Consider the following 23,972-nt stretch of genomic DNA (forward strand, 5'->3'; position numbering starts at 1 on the left):
TGGCTGGCTGGCTCGCCAAATGTGTCATAGGTCACTCGGAAATTATATGAGCAATTGCTCATATAGAGTCAACATTGTAACATTGTTTTGATGTGGCTGTCACATCTTCATGCTTTCGTTGATTCACACTTTAATGACTTCTCATTTGTAAGTGGCCATCATTGGTCACCAATATTGCTGGTAAAGTGGTCAGTATCCTGCTTAGGGGACTGATCGGAATAAATCAGTTGGCTACATAGAGAATATGATGGTCTTATGTAAATAACTATGCAGAGTTCATATATACCACTATATGGCCAAAAGTTTTTGGACACCTGACCTTCACAGTTACTCTATGGCCAAAAGGTTTTGGACACCTGACCTTCACAGTTATTCTATGGCCAAAAGTATGTGAACCCCCATCCCCAGATGCTTGAGTTCAGGTGTATCCAATGAAGGGTACTGTTAATACTACAGTATGATTTTAGACAGTTGTCCACTCCTAACCTTGTAGTAACAATTTGGTGAAGGACCTTTTCTGTTACAGCATGACTGTGCCCCTGTGTACAAAGCCAGCTCCATAAAGACATGGTGTGACCAGTTGGGTGTGGAGGAACTCACCTGGCCTGCACAGAGCCCTGACCCCAACCCTACTGAACACCTTTGGAAGGAATTAGAAAACTGATTGTAAGCCAGTTCTTCTCATCCAGTATCAGTACCTGACCTCACAAAATTCCAACAGACACATCCAAGATCTTGTGATGAGTGGAAACTGTTGAAATCACAAGGGTTTCATCATAGGCTGACGTTGTCAAGCCTATGACGAAACACGTCAGAAGGAGCCTACGGCAACGCTCGCTGCCACGAGGAGGAGACGCGGCGGCCATCTTTTTGGTTGTATACCCGAGTGCAGACCGCATGCAAAGGGAAAATCCCCAATGCTGCTGAGAATTCGCTCCAATCCATATACCTGTGGTGGAAATTTCACTTGCCAGCTTAGTGGCGGAGTCGTTTGACTGCAACCTGAATGCTGTACAAGACCTTTGTAATGAGGGTCCCTGTTTTTTGGTAAGAGGCAGTGTGTCTTGTGGGCTCGGTGGCGGTTCTTTTGGCTTTCTCACATCTGTTTGTGGAGTGGACACTCTTATGCTATGGATCTTCCTGACTATATGGACTTGCATATCTGCCATATACATCTAAGATTAGTGCTACACCTTTATTTTCATTTACCATTGATCTGTTCCTAGAAATAAGATCTTTGTCAGCTGCTTTTCGCCTATATTTATTTATATATATTTTTTATATATAATAATTTTTTATTATATGATTGTGCTTTTATAGGTTTTAGCGCAGCAATATTCCTGTATATATATATTAATGGTAACAAAAGCAACAAGACAGGGGGCGCCACCATCTAAATGTAGCAACTTAATAAAACATGAAGAGTTAACAGCAATATGCACTCACTTGGTAAACATAATGTATGGTCTATATTAATGGGTATGCCTAACAAGCTTATATAAGTGTGATGGTCAGTAAATATATATATTCTGTTTTCAGCTGCAAACAAGTTTGCCATCCTAGTAAATTTAGATTTGCAGAAAAGCACACCCATCTGTAGCAGATGTCTCTTACCTTTGCAGACTGGTTCGCTCTCATTCCAGTGGGGATCAGCTGGGTCCACGCACTCAATGACCGGCGGGCCTTGTTCGAGCATGTACCCCGCATTACAAGAGAAGGAAACCAGGGTACCCACAGAGAAGAGGGGGTCTGTGGTACTGAAATTCCCATGGGCCAAAAAGGGCTCATAACACCGTGTCTCAGAAAAAACTAAGAGAGAAAGAGAAAAAGATAACAAAGTGAGGGAATTGGTCATATTGATTTTGAGGTGGTGGTGATATTAAAAGGTCAGTTGACCTACCAAACAATATTTCATCTTGGAGTCTGAACTGAGTTTCCTTGACCTTTTACATTTCCAGTAAATTCAATCGTTCCTGGCTCTTTCCTCACTTTAGCATTTTCAGTGACCACTTCGCAAAGTTTCCCGACCTTGAAGTGGATGAAGGGCTTGTGTTGATGGCATCAGTATGAGATGCTTCTAAAATCATTCAGAATTCATTTGACCTCCTTGATCTTCACTGGACCTGTTTTAAGTGGATTTTGCATTCCAATTGACTTGAGAAAATGTAAACCTGGTCTAATGTGAAGAAAGTTTCTTCAACACAGACCCCCATGTCACCTAGTTACTGTGTACCTCTACTCCAAGATCAGTGGAACTGGGGAGCTGTCGAGAGCCTTTGGTGCTGAACCTAATTGTCAGTACTAACAATCATAGTTTAACCACTTAAGCCCTGGAAGATTTTACCCCCTTCCTGACCAGGGCCTATTTTGCGATTCGACACTGCGTGACTTTAACGGACAATTGCGCGGTCGTGCGATGCTGTACCTAACCAAATTGGACATCCTTTTTTTCCCATAAACAGAGCTTTCTTTTGGTGGTATTTGATCACCTGTGCGATTTTTTTGATCATGCGCTATAAACAAAAAAAGAGCGTAAATTTTGCAAAAATAATATTTTTCACATTTTTTTTTATATGAAATTCCCCCCAAAAAAAATTTAAAAATCTACATTTTTTAACATTTTAGGCCAATTTGTTTTATGCTACATATTTTTGGTAAAAAAAAAAAATCGCAAAAAGCGTATTTTGATTGGTTTTGCGCAAAAGTTATTGCGTTTACTAACTAAGGGAAAGATTTTTGTCATTTTTGTTGTTTTTTTTTCAACGCATAATGGCGGCGATCTGCGATTTTTTTTTGCGGGACTGCGACATATCGGCGGACAGATCGGACCCTTGACTGACATTTTTGACACTTTTGGGGTTACCAGTGACATTACTACAGTAATCAGCGCTATACATATGCACTGTTACTGTAAAAATGACACTGGCAGTGAAGGGGTTAACTTTTTTTTGCGCGTGAGGGGTTAAGTGTGTCCCTAGGGGCGTGCTTCTAACTGTGATTGGTTGTGGCTTGAGGTGTAGGAACAGTGATCAATGGTCCTACATAGCAGAACCGTATGATCTCCATTCTTACACAGGGGAGAATGACAGGCGGCTTTGTTTACATCAGCCGTCTGCCTTTCTCCCGTTGTAACCGACGATCGCAAGTGCATCGGGTCCGCCGGGCACACACGCGGGGGGGGTCCGTGACGGAGCGGGAGCGCGCATCGGGCTTACTGCCGATGTAAATCGTCGTTAGGCAGTCGGCAAGTGGTTAAAAGCTTAAGTTCACCTTTTTTTTTTCTAAATTCCAGCTCCTTATGCACCAATATACCATTTTTCCCAATAGTTTCCAACATAAGGTACATTTTTTTCCCACTGACCCTCAATTTTAACAGGGTTCTCTGAGACCCAAAACTTATTTCAAGGGTTCCTCTTGAGTAAAAAGGCTAGGAAAGGCTGCCTTAAAGGCTACGTTCACCATTTCTTTTTGTAAATTCCAGCTCCCCTTTGTACCAATATACGATTAATTTACAATTAGGGAAAAAACTATTTGATCCTCTGCTGGTTTTGTACATTTGCCCACTGACAAAGAAATGATCAGTCTATAGTTTTAATGGTCGGTTTATTTTAACAGTGAGAGATAGAATAACAACAAAAAAAAACAAGAAAAACGCATTTAAAAAAAGTTATAAATTGATTTGCATTTTATCGAGTGAAAAAAGTATTTGACCCTTTGCATAACATGACTTAGTACTTAGTGGAAAAACCCTTGTTGGCAATCACAGAGGTCAGACGTTTCTTGTAGTTGGCCACCAGGTTTGCACACATCTCAGGAGGGATTTTGATAACTCAAACCTTCAGCTCCCTCAATATACTGTATTTTCTATGGCATTAAGATCTGGAGACTGGCTAGGCCACTCCAGGACCTTAATGTGCTTCTTCTTGAGCCACTCCTTTGTTGCCTTGGCCATTTGTTTTGGGTCATTGTCATGCTGGAATACCCATCCACAACCTATTTTCCATGCCCTGGCTGAGGGAAGGAGGTTCTCACTCAAGACTTGACGTTACATGGCCCCTTCCATCGTCCCTTTGATGCGGTAAAGTTGTCCTGTCCCCTTAGCAGAAAAACACCTCCAAAGCATAATGTTTCCACCTCCATGTTTGATGGTGAGGATGGTGTTCTTGGGGTCATAGGCAGCATTTCTCCTCCTCCAAACACAGCGAGTTAAGTTGATGCCACAGAGCTCAATTTTGGTCTCATCTGACCAAAACACTATCACCCAGTTCTCCTCTGAATCATTCAGAAGTTCATGAGCAAACTTCAGACAGGCCTGTACATGTGCTCTCTTGAGCAGGGGGACCTTGCGGGCGCTGCAGGATTTCAGTACTTCATGGCGTAGTGTGTTACCAATTGTTTTCTTGGTGATTATAATCCCAGCTGCCTTGAGATCATTGACAAGATTTTCCTGTGTAGTTCTGGGCTGATTTCTCACCGTTTTCATGATCATTGAAACTCCACAAAGGTGAGATCTTGCATGGAGCCTTAGACTGAGGGAGATTGACAGTTATTTTGTGTTTCTTCCCATTGTGAATAATTGCACTGTTGTCACTCTCTCACCAAGCTGCTTGGCGATGGTCTTGTAGACCATTTCAGCCTTTTGTAGGTCTACAATCTTGTCCCTGACATCCTTGGAGGGCTCGTTGGTCTTGGCCATGGTGGAGAGAATGGAATCTGATTGATTGATTGATTGCTTCTGTGGACAGTTGTCTTCTATACAGGTAACAAGCTGAAATTAGGAGCACTCCCTTTAAGAGAGTGCTCCTAATCTCAGCTCATTACCTGTAAAGAAGACACCTGAGAGCCAGAAATCTTCCTGATTGATAGGGGATCAAATACTTATTTCACTCATCAAAATGCAAATTAATTTATAACTTTTATGAAATGTGTTTTTTTGTTGTTATTTTGTCTCTCACTGTTAAAATAAACCTAGTATTAAAATTATGGACTGATCATTTCTTTGTCAGTGGGCAAAAGTATAAAATCAGCAGGGGATCAAATACTTTATTCCCTCACTGTACCTCTGTTGCAGAAAAATAAAAGATCTGAGGTCACAAGAATGATACAGAGGACAAGGATGGATTTTTGTATGGTTTGTTGGATAAGTATTCCTTTAACCTGCAAGCATGGATGTGAAATTCTTGGACCCGTCTGATGGAAATGTTCCGAGAAAAGACAAAGGCCTTGTGTGTGAGGTTATACTAATGTAAGAAGACCAGTGCATGCTCATGGGCATCTGCATGTTTCTAAGAATAAAGTTATTGCCAGACGTATGTTAGCAGCCAGGTGCGGTCATATTAGTGTGCATGCTAAGCAGTGTGGGCGTAGGCGCCCGTGCATGCTCTGCACTGGTATTGGCGCCAAACGGCCTGTATAAGCTGGAATGTGACATGGACAGATTGCTGCGTTGTCCTCAGCTAGTTTCCTGACACATGAAACCTGACCTGCTATGTTTGTCTGCCCATATTCGACCCAACTTGCCTCTGACCTGTCTCTGGATTCTTGTCTACCTGTTGCGGCCTCAGTCTGTATTTTGGACTCTGCATCCTGCCTTCTGATTCAGTACCTCGCTGCCTGGCTCTTTACTTACCTTGGCCTGTTTCCTCAGACTACCTCTGCCTGATGTTCCTTTACTTCACTGCCCAGCTGTTTCTAACCTTGGTCTGCATCCTGATTCTGCTCCTGCCTTCTGATTTGGTAAGTCGCTGCCTACCTGTTACATAGTTACGTAGTAGGTGAGGTTGAATAAAGACAATAGTCCATCCAGTTCAACCTGTGTAGGTATGTGTGGCCGTAATCATCTCGCATACCCCTGAATGTTCTGATCCTTGAGATGTAAGTCTAAGAGTCTTTTGAAAGCCACCATACTTCCCGCAGAAACCACCTCTTGTGGTAGAGAATTCCACAATCTTGTAGCCCTAACAGTAAAGAACCCCCCACGTTGCCTGAGGTTAAAATGCTTCTCCTCCAGACGCATTGTATGCCCTCTAGTCCTCATGCAATCCTTCCGACTGAATAGCTTTTTTTCTATGCTGAGATCACCATTGAGATATTTATAAATTGCTATCATGTCCCCTCTCAGGCGTCTCTTCTCCAGGGAGAATAAATCAAGCGATTGCAGACGCTCTTCATAATTAAGGTCCTCCAATCCCCTAATTCATTTAGTTGCCCTTCTCTGGACCTTCTCCAGCTCTAACACATCCCTCCTGAGGACTGGCGACCAGAACTGGACAGAATACTCCAGATGTGGTCGGACCAGAGTTTTATAAAGTGGAAGGATTATAGTCTTATCTCTGGAATACATCCCTTTCTTTATGCATGCTAATATTCTGCCTGCTTTGGCAGCTGCCGCTTAACATTGCGTGCTGTTGCTTAGTCTATCCTCTACCAGGACTCCCAGATCTTTCTCCATTATTGATTCCCTCAAAGGTTCCCCCCCTAAAGTGTATTGTGCTTTTATGCTTTTAGTCCCCAAGTGCAAAACCTTACACTTCTCCACATTAAACATGTCGTTGCCCACTCTGTTATTTTGTCCAGGTCATTCTGTTGATGACCTTCAGCTTGTATTGCGGCTTCTGAATGGTTCCTACCACATTTCTGCATTTGATCCTCACCCAGTGGTCCACACTCGGCTACAATCGGCTGAGCTGCCTGCAACATTGGCCCTTGTGCCAATCTGTCCCCTCACATCTCCAGTCCCCACTACCAGGAGTGCTGGAGATGATGTGCAAGAGAAGCCCTCTCTTCACCTCAATCTGCACCAGGTACGTAATAAGTAAGAATGAACATTCTAGCCTAGGGTCCCTTTTAACATCTATGTTATCTTTAATCCTTTCTACTTTCCCTTGTAATTAGAATCTATGTATAACCATATCTGTAAATAAACCAAACCCTTATTTAAGATCCAGTTGCCCTTCATTAAAATCAAGGCAATCTAATCAGAGCATGTTCTACACTAAGTGAATTATTAGTTAAAGTTGATTACAATTTTATTCAAGACAGTTTGTCAAGGGAAAGATGGAGCGCCAGACATAAGGTGTGGATGATACCCTTTGGCGCCTTCCATTATCTTCCTACAAGTTGTCCATGGCCATATATAAAACATTTATACAATTTTCTGTTACCCTCCAAGAAAAATTGTTTCATGAGACACAACCATGTGAACCAGGACAGAACCATGACAAGTTTATACCAACTATTAGGCCTACAATGGGCCTAATTATGCACCTTTATTTAGTAGAAAGGATCAATTATTTTCAAGAAAATCACAGAGAATGAGAGTTGGATGTAGCCAGTAAAACCCCTACTGCCTAATATTCACCTATATAAGTTCAACTCTACTTCAGTAAGATTTAGGGAAATGGCGTACCTTCATAGCGTAGGCTGAGCAGAAGAGGTGCAGTTGGGTTCTCCGAGACCAGCTCGATGTAAAGAGATTGGGCATCGCTCAGCAGACCCCGCTCTGGGGCATCATCTATGTCAGAGTCGTAGATCAATGGGGAAAGGGTGGAGCTACCAGAGTGAACCACCAACCTGCAGGGAGGGCAAGAGATGGGTGAGAGAAAGAGAGCAAAGGGAAGAGAGAGCAAGGCAAGAGGAGAGACCCGTACTCTAGAAGGAGGGGGCAGGGCTATGCCGAGGGGTAGGCAGAACAGGCAACTGCCATGGGTACTTTAGCAGGAAAAGGGGTGCAAAAAGGGCAGGACCTGCAACCTTTATTGTTGAAAAAGTTCACAGCTCATGGGGATTAGTGCACACTGTTTGGTTCTTTACCCTTGGGTGCTAAAGAACCTTATCTCAACACTGGTTGGGGGGCAGTTTATACCCCAGTTGCTGAAAATCACGTTTTTACATTTTTAAAATAAAGATTTATATAGCAGTGCTTTAATGAAATTCCTCTGATGCAAAAATGGTTGGTAATCCTCTACCACTGTGTCTAAGATGTAAAAAGTCAATTTTATGTGACTTCACCAATCCAACCCACTTGCTGTAGATTTCCACAACATGAAGGAGACCCATGTGAGTGCCGTATCTTTTGCCACCACAACATCTAAATCAAAGGCTTACCGTAGGGATGGACCCAGAGTGTAGATGTCTTTAAACACATGAGTGTGGTACAATTCCAATAAAGGATTCATGAATGGTCCACAGTCATCGCTTCCACTTCCAGTACCCCATCAAATCACTGATGTCCACAATATAAAAAACACTCAAAAAGTGCAGATCATCTAAGGGTGATTTATTAAAGCAATCTAAAAACGCTTCCAAATTTTCAAATTATACCCCCACCTAGTTTACAATGTGCGCGCTAACGTCCGCATCCAGAAACTCTATCATTTGTGTATCGTCACTAAATGACTTCCTCAGGGGAGGTTCCTTAGTAAAGAAATGCGTAGGGTTTACCTTCTGGATGCTGACAACAAACAATTCAAAAACACAAAAAAATCCTCTATTTTACCTACAAAAAACTTTCTGGATTCTGAATTTGGAATGACGTGTGGGTGGCTTTATCCTCAGATGGCGATCATAGGGGGGATTGTCTGGTAAGGGACTAACCTGTCATTGTCCTCATCCAAAGAGACTCTCTCGAAGTGCAGATGCAGCCGCTGTCCTTCAGATGCCTCAATTAGCCAATGGCAGCTCAGGTTGTTGCTGTGGGTTGCGGTGACGTCAGGGGCCACAATGCGTCCAATGGTGGCGTTACGTATTACACCTCCGCAAGTTGCTGGAATACATATGTAAAGAATACAATTTTAGGGATTATGTACATTCTGTGCAAGGGCTGCTTAACCATCACTATGGGTTTCTGTACTTCCAAAGAGCCAGTAAACCTGGAGAAGTTATAACTTTTCCCTACTTTATCCAAAACTAGAAAAAAAAATGTTGGGCTTAGATATATTTTGCAGGAAAGGCATGAGCCAATCATAGCAGCATATTGATATGTAATCTAAAAAATATAATCCATCAGGGGTTGCATGGTAGAGTTATTTGAATCTGGCTGGGATGGTTTGCAAATTGAAATGGAAGGGTTAAATGTTATACCTGATATGTATATACTGTATAAATACTTTGTATATATATATATACGGTATCTATCTATCTATCTATATAGATAGATAGATATATATCTATATACCGTATATATATACTGTATATATATATATATATATATATATATATATATATATATATATATAAAAATATATATACTGTGTGTGTGTGTATATATATATATATATATATATATATATATATATATATATGTATGTATGTTTATACAGTATATATATATATATATATATATATATATATATATATATGTATATATATATATATTTTTATTTTTTATTTTTATATATATATATATATATATACATATATGGCTTTTTTTCTCAGAGAATGGGTGCAGGAACTCCTCCCCCCAAGTCACCCATTGACTCCACCCTCCTACCCACCTCCGAGCATTGTTTCTTGGTTCCACCCCTTACCCACCTCCCAGTAGCACCCCCTTTTAGAGAATACAGAACCAAGTATCATTTTGTGGTGCTAAGTATTTTGTATGGAATTTGGTAATGATAACATAAAAGGCAGTAAAATAGATCTAGCAACAACTGACTCCCCAGCGACAATAGATCCACCCCAGCGACAATGGACTCCCAAAAGCCAGTATCATTAGCCAGCAAAATGTTACCCCTACCCTAACAGTAGATCCCTCTCAGCAATGATTGACCCCCTGCAACATAAGACTCACCCCCAGCAACAATGGATCCTCCACCAGCAACAATAGATCCTCCTGCAAAAATAGATCCCCTACAGCAACAATAGATTCCCCAGTAGCCAGCATCAATAGACCCTCCAACAAACCCCAGAACCTCTACCTCTTGCCTTTCAGCTCTGAATATATATATATATATATATATATATATATATATATATATATATATATATATACTGTATTGGAGTACCTAGTAGTGTAACACAGTCCCCACCACCTCCACCTCCTGTCCACCCCCATCTCACCTGCACATACTGGCGGTTTGCCACTCCACTGCGGGCGGGTAATATTCAGACAGACCAGGGAGTCTACACCCTTCAGCGTGAACCCAGGGGCACAGTGAAAGTTAGCGGTTCCTCCAGGGTGAAGGTCCGTGACGGTTACTTCTCCATTATCCGGTCGCGGAGGGAAGACACAGCTCAAGACGTAGGCTGAGAAGATAATTTAAGCACATATCCATTGAGTCATTCGTATAATTAGACTATAAAAGTCCCTCTCTCATCATTAGGCTTTAATTTATTTTACATTATGGTGATAAAGTATGAGACAACCGAGCAATAAATTATTAACATAAGGCAAAGCGTAAAGGCGAAGAACACAGGCCCGGAAAATGAAGTCCGCACCTTGGTAGCGCAGTTTGAAGGCTCCTGGGCTGGTGGCACGATAGGTTTGAAAGCGCACTGCAATGTGATTGGTTGGGCTACGGATCACCTGACCCTCAGCCATCAGGGTCTCATTGGCCAGCAGAAAGCGGTGGTCTTCTTCCACGCCCTCGACGCTCAGAGCCTCCTCTTTGGACAAGTTCAGCTTCTCCACCTAAAAACAGGTCCTGATGATTAATACATCTCCATGTGCACTGTGACAAACATCTGTATCAGTGTAATAAATGGGCACCTTCTTTCATGTTACAAATATGTATAAAGACTTCCTGGCAGGTAACAATAAATGGGGCCCCAGAACAAAACTTTGATGGTATCCCTTGGTGACCTCTCTCTGTGATGTCTTGCAGCGTCAAATGCCACAATAAAGTAAATGATTTTAATATAAAGTGTGCCTATATCAAAGATGGGTAGCAGGAGAATTGTCAGCATAGACCATGATGCTGACAACCATAGACCTTTGCTTTTATTTGGCCCTTGGGGCACTATTCCTCTATTCCTCCCACTGACACCAATGATGGGGCACTATTCCTCCCACTGACACCAATGATGGGGCACTATTCCTCCCACTGACACCAATGATGGGGCACTATTCCTCCCACAGATGCAAATGATGGGCCACTTTTCCTCCCACTGATACCAATGATGGGGCACTATACCTCCCACTGACACCAATGATGGGGCACTATTCCTCCCACTGATACCAATGATGAGGCACTATTCCTCCCACTGATACCAATGATGGGGCACTATTCCTCCCACTGACATCAATGATGGGGCACTATTCCTCCCACGGACACCAACAATGGGGCACTATTCCTCCCACTGACACCAATGATGGGGCACTATTCCTCCCACTGACACCAATGATGGGGCACTATTCCTCCCACTGACACCAATGATGGGGCACTATTCCTCCCACTGACACCAATGATGGGGCACTATTCCTCCCACAGATGCAAATGAAGGGCCACTTTTCCTCCCACTGATACCAATGATGGGGCACTATACCTCCCACTGACACCAATGATGGGGCACTATACCTCCCACTGACACCAATGATGGGGCACTATTCCTCCCACTGATACCAATGATGAGGCACTATTCCTCCCACTGATACCAATGATGGGGCACTATTCCTCCCACTGACACCAATGATGGGGCACTATTCCTCCCACGGACACCAACGATGGGGCACTATTCCTCTCACTGACAGCAATGATGGGGCACTATTCCTCCCACTGACACCAATGATGGGGCACTATTCCTCCCACGGACACCAATAATGGGGAACTATTCCTCCCACTGACACCAATGATTGGGCACTATTCCGAATTCTCTCATGGACACTAATGATGGGGCACTATTCCTCCCACTGACACCAACAATGGGGCACTATTCCTCTCACTGTCACCAATGATGAGGCACTATTCCTCCCACTGACATCAATGATGAGGCACTATTCCTCCCACTGACATCAATGAAAGAGAACTATTCCTCCCACTGACACCAATGATGGGGCACTATTCCTCACACTGACACCAATGATGGGGCACTATTCCTCCCACTGACATCAATGAAAGAGAACTATTCCTCCCACTGGCACCAATGATGGGGGACTATTCCTCCCACTGACATCAATGATGAGGCACTATTCCTCCCACTGACATCAATGAAAGAGAACTATTCCTCCCACTGGCACCAATGATGGGGGACTATTCCTCACACTGACACCAATGATGGGGCACTATTCCTCCCACTGACATCAATGAAAGAGAACTATTCCTCCCACTGGCACCAATGATGGGGGACTATTCCTCCCACTGACATCAATGAAAGAGAACTACTTCTCCCACTATCACCAACAATGGGGGACTATTCCTCCCATTGACACCAATGACCTTGCACTACTGGGGACCAGTGATGGGGATAGAAGTTGCCTGGGAGGAGCAACAGTGCAGGGACATATCTTTAACTTTACTTAGTAGCGTACTGGTATTTTTTTTAGCATTCGCTGATTTTTTGTGGAGTATAAAAAGCCAGAAAGTGACGGACATGGTTTAATATTCATTAAGTGCAGTATGTAATGTGTCAGGGTAATATTCCAGGCACTAAAAATGATAAAAATAAAGAGGGCGCACCGGCCTATCGCATTACCCATGCAACAATTTATTACATAAAGAAATATGTGTACATCATACTCACAAACTAGATGACTTGTTCAAGCATGATAAAATATATATATATATATATATATATATGAAACAGTCTACCAATAGTCCCTGCAGCATATTCTACAGATTAGAGACAGTTGTGGGATGTAATTCTCCAAATGAAAGTGACGTGTTTCGAGGGTGACCCCTCTTCTTCAGAGCTCTGAAGAAGAGGGGTCACCCTCGAAACGCGTCAGTTTCATTTGGAGAATTACATCCCACAACTGTCTCTAATCAGTAGAATAGGCTGCATAGACTATTGGTATATATATATATATTTTTTTTTTTATCATGCTTGAACAAGTCATCTAGTTTGTGAGTATGATGTACACATATTTCTTTATGTAATAAATTGTTGCATGGGTAATGCGCTAGGCCGGTGCGCCCTCTGTATTTTTATCATTATTGGTGGACTGTTTCTTTTAAATATATATATACACATATATATATATATACACACACACGAATATATATTTTTATCATGCTTGCAAGTCATCTCGTTTGTGAGTATGATGTACACATATTTCTTTTTGTAATAAATTGTTGCAAAGGTAATGCATAGTTGCCAACATTTAAAAAATAATTCCAGGGACACTTTGCAGCACAGCTATCAATTACCACACCCAATTCCCTGAAGCCCCGCCCACTCTGCATAATTAATCTCGCCTACTTATCAGATTATAGAGTCTACTCAATATAGAGAGAATTACAGGAAATTAAAAGGGAATTTCAAACTTAAGGCCAAGTAGCAGAGTTGGAATAATTCTCCCATTCAGCTGCACTACTTCTACGTAACATTTATGGGCAGCCCGATAAACAGGCGCTTCCAGGGACAATATAAATTACCTGGGACAGGCTCCTATTTGCAGGGACTGTCCCAGGAAAAAATGGACAGTTGGCAAGTATGGTAATGCGCTAGGTGGGTGTACCCTCTGTATTTTAATCATTTTTAAAGTCTATCTGGGTTTCCTTGACCCGTTTGGAGTGGCAGCACAGCCGAAGCAGCGGCTAGACAAGGGGAGTCACTCTTCTACAAGCCTAGCTGCCAGAAACTCTCAAGCAAAGGAGCATTTATTTAGTCTTTCTAATATTCCAGGCATTTAATGCCTTTCATCGGAGATTACTTACCCTGACATAGCCTAGCAACCAACATCTGCAGCAATAATAATGATTACCCCTAAGGATGCCTTCTGTTTTATCAGCCCAGTACATTCACTACTACCGAGCCCTGAGGAAGGGGGACCCTCAACCCCCGAAACGTGTTGGCTGTTTATGATACAAGTGTCTGAATAAAATGTCTCTTGACTTTATATGTTCTGCGTTTGGTGCTTTTCTACTTGCACACCCAGTTCATAATGAGAAGAGTGTCAGCTCTGAGACTCACCCGAATCTCCACTCCATAACCCAGGTACACGGAAACACTGTATGTACAGTACAGACCACCAAAGAAACTTCCACCAGCGTATTCCGGAGCCTCCAAAATACCCTCCAACTCTGAAATATTGTTGTTACACAGAACTGGAAGAACAGGAGAAATACAGACAATATGAATAGATCACATTTAGGAAAAACGTTGGTTGTGCAAGATATAAATTATAAATGAAGAGCAGTGATGTCATCCTTGTATATTAGAACTTAAAGTGCCAGTCCACCCAAACGCTCTACAGTGATACTTCAGTTCTAGGTGGAGTGCAGTGGGGTGCGTCTGCTCCTGGCTTTTTCTAAGTCATGGATACGCTAGCAGTGAGATCTCCCGCCCACAATTCCCGGCTCTGCTCCTGCACACCCGGTAGCTTTAAGTGTTCCCACCTATCTTTGTGTGCTCCATCTCCTTCTGCCACTGTCTCTATAATATAAAATACATAACAATTCAGTAAGGAGGGTGGGAACCCCTCATAATGGGCACAGCAGGTGTTCAGGCCCAGGAACTCAGCACAGGGATGGTGGGAATCCCGCATAATGGGCACAGCAGGTGAACAGACCCAGGAACTCAGTACAGGGATGGTGAGAACCCCTCATAAAGAGCACAGCAGATGTACAGATCCGGGAACTCTGCACAAGGTTGGTGGGAACCCCTCATAATGGGCACAGCTTGTGTGCCACTCTGGAAGCTCAGTGCAGGGATGGTGAGAACCCCTCATGTTAAATGAGTATTGGGTATCCTGAACCTTTAAATTTCAAGAACAGTGATGCCACACCTGGAAAATACTATTTTACCTAGTCTTGTGATGTCACTGCAATATACAGTCTAACATAGTAATAAATTTACAATGTAAAAGCTATAAAATATATCATACTTGGACAATAGAGAATATAATATACCTGTATATCTGATTTCATTACTGTAGTGATGTCACTGCTATAAAATATACCATGTCTGCAGAGCAGTTACATATTGATATATGATGTCTAAATATAATCATTGTCAGAGTAGCAATGTCACTCCCATAAAGTACAACAGATAGTTGTGGTGTGATGTCACTCCTTTTATACCTGGGGAGTGATGTCACTCTTGTTATACCTGGGGAGTGATGTCACTCCTGTTATACCCAGGGAGTGATGTCACTCCTGTTATATCTAGGGAGTGATGTCACTCCTGTTATACCCGGGGAGTGATGTCACTCTTGTTATACCCGGGGAGTGATGTCACTCTTGTTATACCTGGGGAGTGATGTCACTCCTGTTATACCCGGGGAGTGATGTAACTCCTGTTATACCCGGGGAGTGATGTCACTCTTGTTATACCTGGGGAGTGATGTCACTCCTGTTATACCCGGGGAGTGATGTCACTCCTGTTATATCTAGGGAGTGATGTCACTCCTGTTATACCCGGGGAGTGATGTAAATCATGTTATACCCGGGGAGTGATGTCACTCTTGTTATACCTGGGGAGTGATGTCACTCTTGTTATACCTGGGGAGTGATGTCACTCCTGTTATACCTGGGGAGTGATGTCACACCTGTTATACCCAGGGAGTGATGTAAATCATGTTATACCCGGGGAGTGATGTCACTCTTGTTATACCTGGGGAGTGATGTCACTCTTGTTATACCTGGGGAGTGATGTCACTCCTGTTATACCTGGGGAGTGATGTCACACCTGTTATACCCGGGGAGTGATGTAAATCATGTTATACCCGGGGAGTGATATCACTCTTGTTATACCTGGGGAGTGATGTCACTCTTGTTATACCTGGGGAGTGGAGTGATAACACTCTTGTTATACCTGGGGAGTGATATCACTCCTGTTATACCCAGGGAGTGATGTCACTCTTGTTATACCCAGGGAGTGATGTCACTCTTGTAATACCCAGGGAGTGATGTCACTCTTGTAATACCTGGGGAGTGATGTCACTCCTGTTATATCTAGGGAGTGATGTCACTCCTGTTATACCCGGGGAGTGATATCACTCCTGTTATACCCAGGGAGTGATGTCACTCTTGTAATACCTGGGGAGTGATGTCACTCCTGTAATACCTGGGGAGTGATGTCACTCCTGTTATATCTAGGGAGTGATGTCACTCCTGTTATACCCGGGGAGTGATGTCACTCTTGTTATACCCGGGGAGTGATGTCACTCTTGTTATACCTGGGGAGTGATGTCACTCCTGTTATACCCGGGGAGTGATGTAACTCCTGTTATACCCGGGGAGTGATGTCACTCTTGTTATACCTGGGGAGTGATGTCACTCCTGTTATACCCGGGGAGTGATGTCACTCCTGTTATATCTAGGGAGTGATGTCACTCCTGTTATACCCGGGGAGTGATGTAAATCATGTTATACCCGGGGAGTGATGTCACTCTTGTTATACCTGGGGAGTGATGTCACTCTTGTTATACCTGGGGAGTGATGTCACTCCTGTTATACCTGGGGAGTGATGTCACACCTGTTATACCCGGGGAGTGATGTAAATCATGTTATACCCGGGGAGTGATGTCACTCTTGTTATACCTGGGGAGTGATGTCACTCTTGTTATACCTGGGGAGTGATGTCACTCCTGTTATACCTGGGGAGTGATGTCACACCTGTTATACCCGGGGAGTGATGTAAATCATGTTATACCCGGGGAGTGATATCACTCTTGTTATACCTGGGGAGTGATGTCACTCTTGTTATACCTGGGGAGTGGAGTGATAACACTCTTGTTATACCTGGGGAGTGATATCACTCCTGTTATACCCAGGGAGTGATGTCACTCTTGTTATACCCAGGGAGTGATGTCACTCTTGTAATACCCAGGGAGTGATGTCACTCTTGTAATACCTGGGGAGTGATGTCACTCCTGTTATATCTAGGGAGTGATGTCACTCCTGTTATACCCGGGGAGTGATATCACTCCTGTTATACCCAGGGAGTGATGTCACTCTTGTAATACCTGGGGAGTGATGTCACTCCTGTAATACCTGGGGAGTGATGTCACTCTTGTTATACCTGGGGAGTGATGTCACTCTTGTTATTATAGAACTATTTGCTGGAGAGTCACTCTTGGAAAATAGAACTGATATTTTTACAGTAATGATGTCACTCTTGTAAAATGTAACAAATCTGAAAATTCCTATTACTTCTATAGAGTAATGATGTCACAACCATATAAACAGAACATCAATAGTTGTATATTTCTCACCGGGGCTGTGTACTGTGGTGACGGTGGTGGTAGTGATCAGGGTGGTGGTCGTCTCTTCCTCCCCCTCGGCAGAGGGCCCCGGGCCTCCTGTGGGTGCCGGTGATGGAGGGGTCAGGGTACTGAGAGGTGGCGGTAGAGAAAAAGCGCCACCAACGGCTGTGGTGAGGACCCCGGAGGTCTCGCTGACCCCTGCCGGAGCCAGGTCATCGGTCAACGCCACGGGGGCACCAAGGGTGGGGATGGAGGTGGTGCCAACTGTGCGGACACAAGACCAAATAACAAAATGAAATCAAACATACATGATATAAGTTTGGTGAACAGGTCATGTACACATATACAGTATCTCACAAAGGTGAGTACACCCGTGACCCCTCACATTTTTGTAAATGTTTTATTATATCTTTTCATGTGACAACACTGAGGAAATTACACTTTGCTACAATGTAAAGTAGTGAGTGTACAGCTTGTATAACAGTGTAAATTTGCTGTCCCCTCAAAATAACTCAACATACAGCCATTAATGTATTAACCGCTGGCATCAAAAGTGAGTACACCCCTAAGTGAAAATGTCCACATTGGGCCCAAAGTGTCAATACTTTGTGTGGCCACCATTATTTTCCAACACTGCTTTAACCCTCTTGGGAATGGAGTTCACCGGAGCTTCATAGGTTGTCACTGGAGTCCTCTTCCACTCCTCCATGACAACATGACAGTGTTGGTGGATGTTAGCAACCTTGCACTCCTACACCTTCTGTTTGAGGATGCCCCACAGATATTAGATTTAGGTCTGGAGACATGCTTGGCCAATCCACCACCTTTACCCTCAGCTTCTTTAGCAAGGCAGTGGTCGTCTTGGAGGTGTGTTTTGGGGTCGTTATGTTGGAATATTGCCCTACAGCCCAGTCTCTGAAGGGAGGGGATCATGCTCTGCTTCAGTATGTCACAGTACATGTTGGCATTCATGGTTCCCTCAAAGAACTGTAGCTCCCCAGTGTCGGCAGCACTCATGCAGCCCCAGACCATGACACTCCCACCACCATGCTTGACTGTAGGCAACACACACTTGTCTTTGTACTCCTCACCTGGCTGCCGCCACAGACACTTGACACCATCTGAACCAAATAAGTTTATCTTGGTCTCATCAGACCACAGGACAGGGTTCCAGTAATCCATGTCCTTAGTCTGCTTGTCTTCAGCAAACTGTTTGCAGGCTTTCTTGTGCATCATCTTTAGAAGAGGCTTCCTTCTGGGATGACAGCCATGTAGACCAATTTGATGCAGTGTGCGGCGTATGGTCTGAGCACTGACAGGCTGACCCCCCACCCCTTCAACCTCTGCAGCAATGCTGGCAGCACTCATAAGTCTAAAGACAACCTCTGAATATGACACTGAGCACATGCACTCAATTGCTTTGGTCGACCATGGCGAAGCCTGTTCTGAGTGGAACCTGTCCTGTTAAACTGCTGTAGGTCTTGGCCACCGTGCTGCAGCTCAGTTTCAGGGTCTTGGCAATCTTCTTATAGCCTAGGCCAGAGGCGTAACTAGAACCTTCAGGGCCCTAATGCAAGTAACCATAAAGGGCCCCCCAGACCCCTGGCCGGGGCCCTTACCTTCAAGCCCAGGGCTCTTCCCACTAATCCTGGGGCTCTTTACACTCGTTGCATGGCCTTTTATTACGGTCCCGCAGCAGGATTCTTTCACAAGTTCTGCAGTGGGCCCCCTTCCTGCAATCTTGTGGGCCCACTTCCTGCAATCTTGGGTCCTCCCCACAGTGGTGCAATGCCAGGGTCCGGTCGCAAGTGTGACCTTTGCGATCCTGGAAGTTCACCCACTGGTTTGCTACCGGGCCCCCTGGAGCATGGGGCCCGGTAGCGATTGCAACCCCTGCAACCCCTGTAGTTACGCCCCTGGCCTAGGCCATCTTTACGTAGAGCAACAATTCTTTTTCTCAGATTCTCAGAGAGTTCTTTGCCATGAGGTGCCATGTTGAACTTCCAGTGACCAGTATGAGAGAGTGAGAGCGATAACACCAAATTTAACACACCTGCTACCCATTCACACCTGAGACCTTGTAACACTAACCAGTCACATGACACCGGGGAAGGAAAATGGCTAATTGGGCCCAATGTGGACATTTTTCACTTACGGATGTACTCACTTTTGTTGCCAGCGGTTTAGACATTAATGGCTGTGTGTTGAGTTATTTTGAGGGGACAGCAAATTTACACTGTTATACAAGCTGTACACTCACTACTTTACATGAAAAAATAGAATAAAATATTTACAAAAATGTGAGGGGTGTACTCACTTTTGTGAGCTACTGTGTATATATATATATATAAAGTATATAATTCAGCCGGTTTATAGAGGGGAGCGATATTCTCATCACACCTCTGATTCCCCCATGTAGTACATTGTCCCATGTTCCTATCTGCTTTGAAAACCTATCTATGAGATCCTTCCCCTGTGGCCATCCAACAAGGAGATGCACCATACCTCTAGCTCTAAGACAAGTAGTGGTAAGAAGAATGCCAAGGGGAGGGGCCATATCAGCCTCCCGCCCCTCTGCATTGTATCAACATCATAACACAACACGTTTCATGTGCTAACTGCGCTTCCTCGGGTCCCCATCAGAATGGAAGACCCAACAGCAAACAGTACATAATGCACTATATTGTCAAAAGTATTGGGACACCTGCCTTTACACGCACATTCAATTTTTATTTTTTTTTTAATTCTGTTTATTCAAGAGTTATTTAAGTGATTACAAAACATAGCCTTGGGGCATATCCCGGCTGAAGTACATAACATAACACTCTATCACAACAACAAATATAAGGTGAATTAATTTAACCAAACCTTAAATGCTCAAGTCTACCCCTTAAAAGGAGTCATAAGGAGAATATCAGGTCTCATCCCTCATTGTTACACACACATGAACTTTAATGGCATCCCAGTCTTAGTCCGTAGGGTTCAATATTGAGTTGGCCCACCCTTTGCAGCTATAACAGCTTCAACTCTTCTGGAAAGGCTGTCCACAAGGTTTAGGAGTGTGTCTATGGGAATGTTTGACCAGTCTTCCAGAAGCGCATTTGTGAGGTCAGGCACTGATATTGGACTAGAAGGCCTGACTCCCACTCTCCGCTCCAATGCATCCCAAAGGTGTTCTATCGGGTTGAGGTCAGGACTCTGTGCAAGCCAGTCAAGTTCCTCCACCCCAAACTCGCTCACCTTTTCTTTATGGACCTTGCTTTGTGCACTGGTGCGAAGTCATGTTGGAACAGGAAGGGGCCATCCCCAAACTCTTCCCACAAAGTTGGGAGCTTGAAATTGTCCAAAATGTCGTGGTATGCTGACGCCTTAAGAGTTCCCTCCACTGGAACTAAGGGGCCAAGCCCAACCCCAACCCCTGAAAAACAACCCCACACCATAACCCCCCCTCAACCAAATGATTTGGACCAGTGTACAAAGCATGGTCCATAAAGACATGGATGAGGGAGTTTGGGTAGGAGGAACTTGACTGGTCTGCACAAAGGCCTGACCTCAACCCGATAGAACACCTTTGGGATGAATTAGAGCGGAGACTGTGAGCCAGGCCTTCTCTTGAAAGGTTAGGGTCAGGTTTAGGGTTAGGTCTTCAGTTGAGGGGAAGGGTTAAGTTCAGGTTAAAGTTTAGGTCTTAGGTTGAGGTGAAGAGTTAGGTTCAGGTTTAGGGTTCGATCGTAGGTTGAGGTGAGGGGTTAGGTTCAGGTTTAGCGTTAGGTCTTTTGTTAAAGTGAAGGGTTACATTCAAGTTTAGGGTTAGGTCTTAGGTTGAGGTGAAGGGTTACATTCAGGTTTAGGGTTAGGTCTTAGGTTGAGGTGAAGGGTTACATTCAGGTTTAGGGTTAGGTCTTAGGTTGAGGTGAAGTGTTGGGTCTTAGGTTGAGGTGAAGGTTTAGGTTTAGGGTTAGGTCTTCAGTTGAGGGGAAGGGTTGGGTTCAGGTTTAGGGTCAGGTTTATAGACACACTCCTAAACCTTGTGGACAGCCTTCCCAGAAGAGTTGAAGCTGTTATAGCTGCAAAGGGTGGGCCAACTCAATATTGAACCCTACAGACTAAGACTGGGATGCCATTAAAGCTCATGTGCGTGTAAAGGCAGGCGTCCCAATACTTTTGACAATATAGTGAATGATACCTTCCCCCACAGGCCCCATTCTCTAACAATACATTAGAAATTTGATTATAACTAAAGGCAAACTTTTAGTTTTAGTTTTGGATATAGCATTAGGATTAGAGCCCCTGTCAGATTTTGTATGTATGCCCATTTTGGAAATTCACCCTCTCTATTTGTCCTGTTTACCAAAAGTGAAAGTAAAAGAAAATCCCAGATTTTGCTTTGTCACCAGAACAGGAAATCCTCTGATGGGGACACTAGTTCTAAAGATTTCCTCATTTTGCAAGGGTTTCCTCTTATTTCCTGTTGTGGCTATGGGACAGGAAGTGAAGGGAAATCTACCCCATGGGACATGGATTATACAAAAAAAAAAAAATGACAGGTTTTATAACCCTCAGGGTGCTGTGATGTTTTTAGGAAGCTATGTACAGCACCCTGCCGGCTCCTCCCACCAACCATGATCTGCCTGCACCGCATAGAGGAGCAAGTCTAAAATAGGGTATGTTATGAAAAAAGAAAATTGTATTTAAATATATCATTTGCATGCTGATGAGGGGGGAGGGAATAACCAGGGAAGGCAAAATATTAGCAGATTAAACTTTTAGTCCTCGGTGGCGATGCCACGTTACATAGAGGGGTGCAGAGTTGGGGGAGGGGTGCCAATATTTAAAAAGTCTGTGGCTATGTAGTGGGTTCAGGGCACTGTAGAGGGCCTGTCAGTAAAATGCAAGCTGTGTACTACTTTATGCCAATGTTACCTTTTACTTTTTTTTTTTTTCTGCCCCGCCTTGCCCCTCCCTGCCCATCATAAGCCTGCAGCACCCCATCTCTCACCTGCAAAGAAGCTCTCCTGACCCAGGAAATCTTTCTTCATCACAGCCTGATGTACCAGCTGCTCCAGGGAGACGGGGTCCGAGCGCCCCATGGAGGGTGTGTGCAAAAGTTCTGGGATGTCTGTACTCTCCTCATCCAGCAGGGGCAGTCCTGAGCAGTGGAGACAACACAGACATGTTCAAGAGACCCTGTCACCAACTTAAATCATTGCAGGTCAAAGCACAGAAATTGAAATACTTACTTGCAGCATTTTTCCATTTTATAAGTTATTTTTTATTCATTTGCAATGTCCCTTTGAACTTGCTAGAACATTTGATTACTCCTGGATAAGGCAGTTTCCTAGCACAGCTCCCGCCCTTCTTGTTCGTCACAGCCCTCCCCTTTTCTGGAAGTGAGTAATTACTGCTGTGCTGGCCCAACTCCTTAGTACTTACCCTCACCTCCCTACATGGCGCCAAAAATATGTACAAGTCAGTTTGCAATCCTGAACCTAACCCTTCAACTAAACCTAAGACGTAACCCTAAACCCGAAGCTAACCCTTCACCCCAACCTAAGACCTAACCCTAAACCTGAAGCTAACCCTTCACCTCAACCTAAGACCTAACCCTAAAACTGAACCTAACCGTTCACCTCAACTAGACCTAACCCAAAACCTGAACCCAACCCTTCCCCTCAACCGAAGATCTAACCCTAAACCTGAACCTAACCCTTTACCTCAACGTAAGACCTAACCTCAAAACTGAACCTAACCCTTTACCTCAACCTAAGACCTAACCCTAAACCTGAACATAACCCTTTACCATAACCTATGACCTAATCCTAAACTTGAACCTAACCCCTCCTCTCAACCGAAGACCTAACCCTAAACCTGAACCTAATCCTCTACCTCAACCGAAGACCTAACACTAAACCTGAACCTAACGCTTTATCTCAACGTAAGACCTAACCCTAAACCTGAACCTAACCCTTTAACTCAACCTAAGACCTAACCATAAACCTGAACATAACCCTTTACCCTAATCTAAGACCTAACACTAAACTTAACCCTTCATCTCAACCGAAGACCTAACCCTAAACCTGAACCTAACCCTTCTCTTCAACTGAAGAAATAACCCTAAACCTGAACCTAACCCATTGACTCAACCTAAGACCTAACCCTAAACCTAAACCTAACCCTTTACCTTAACCTAAGACCTCACCATAAACCTGACCCTAAACGTGAACCTAACCCTTCCCCTCAACTGAAGATCTAACCCTAAACCTAAAGCTTAACCTCAACCTAAGCCCTAACCCTAAACCTGAACTTAACCTTTCACCTGAACCTAACATCTAACACTAAACCTTAACCTAACCCTTCACCTCAACCTAAGACCTAACCCTAAACCTGAACGTAACCCTTCACCTTTACAGAAGACCTAACGCTAATCCTGAACCTAACCCTTCCCCTCAACCTACAATCGAACCCTAAACCCGAACCAACCTCTTCACCTCAACCTAAGACCTAACCTTCAATCTGAACCTAACTCTTCCCCTCAACCTAAGACCTAACCCCAAACCTGAACCCAACCCTTCAACTCAATCTAATACCTAACCCTAAACCTGAACCTAACCTTTTACCCCAACCTAAAGCCCCGTACACACGTACCGATCGTCGGCATACAAACGTC

The 23,972-nt window shown here is 43.9% G+C and overlaps 1 protein-coding gene across 1 annotated transcript in view; it reads right to left on the reverse strand.

The window, feature by feature from the left end:
• The window catches only part of SEZ6L2 (seizure related 6 homolog like 2), a 73,243-nt gene extending 50,793 nt beyond the window's left edge, over positions 1-22,450 (reverse strand). Inside the window, exons 1-8 of the mRNA XM_082261240.1 lie at positions 22,305-22,450; positions 17,315-17,569; positions 14,071-14,204; positions 10,438-10,630; positions 10,060-10,245; positions 8,596-8,764; positions 7,409-7,572; positions 1,615-1,809 (exon numbers count right to left, since the gene is read on the reverse strand). Of these exons, the coding sequence (XP_082117366.1) occupies positions 1,615-1,809; positions 7,409-7,572; positions 8,596-8,764; positions 10,060-10,245; positions 10,438-10,630; positions 14,071-14,204; positions 17,315-17,569; positions 22,305-22,395 (1,387 nt within the window). The 5' untranslated portion in view covers positions 22,396-22,450. The remainder of the gene's footprint in view (positions 1-1,614; positions 1,810-7,408; positions 7,573-8,595; positions 8,765-10,059; positions 10,246-10,437; positions 10,631-14,070; positions 14,205-17,314; positions 17,570-22,304) is intronic.
• Positions 22,451-23,972: the final 1,522 nt, after the last annotated feature.

Source organism: Pelophylax lessonae (assembly GCF_965119305.1).
Source record: "Pelophylax lessonae genome assembly, chromosome: 6".
Classification (NCBI taxonomy): Eukaryota; Metazoa; Chordata; class Amphibia; order Anura; family Ranidae; genus Pelophylax; species Pelophylax lessonae.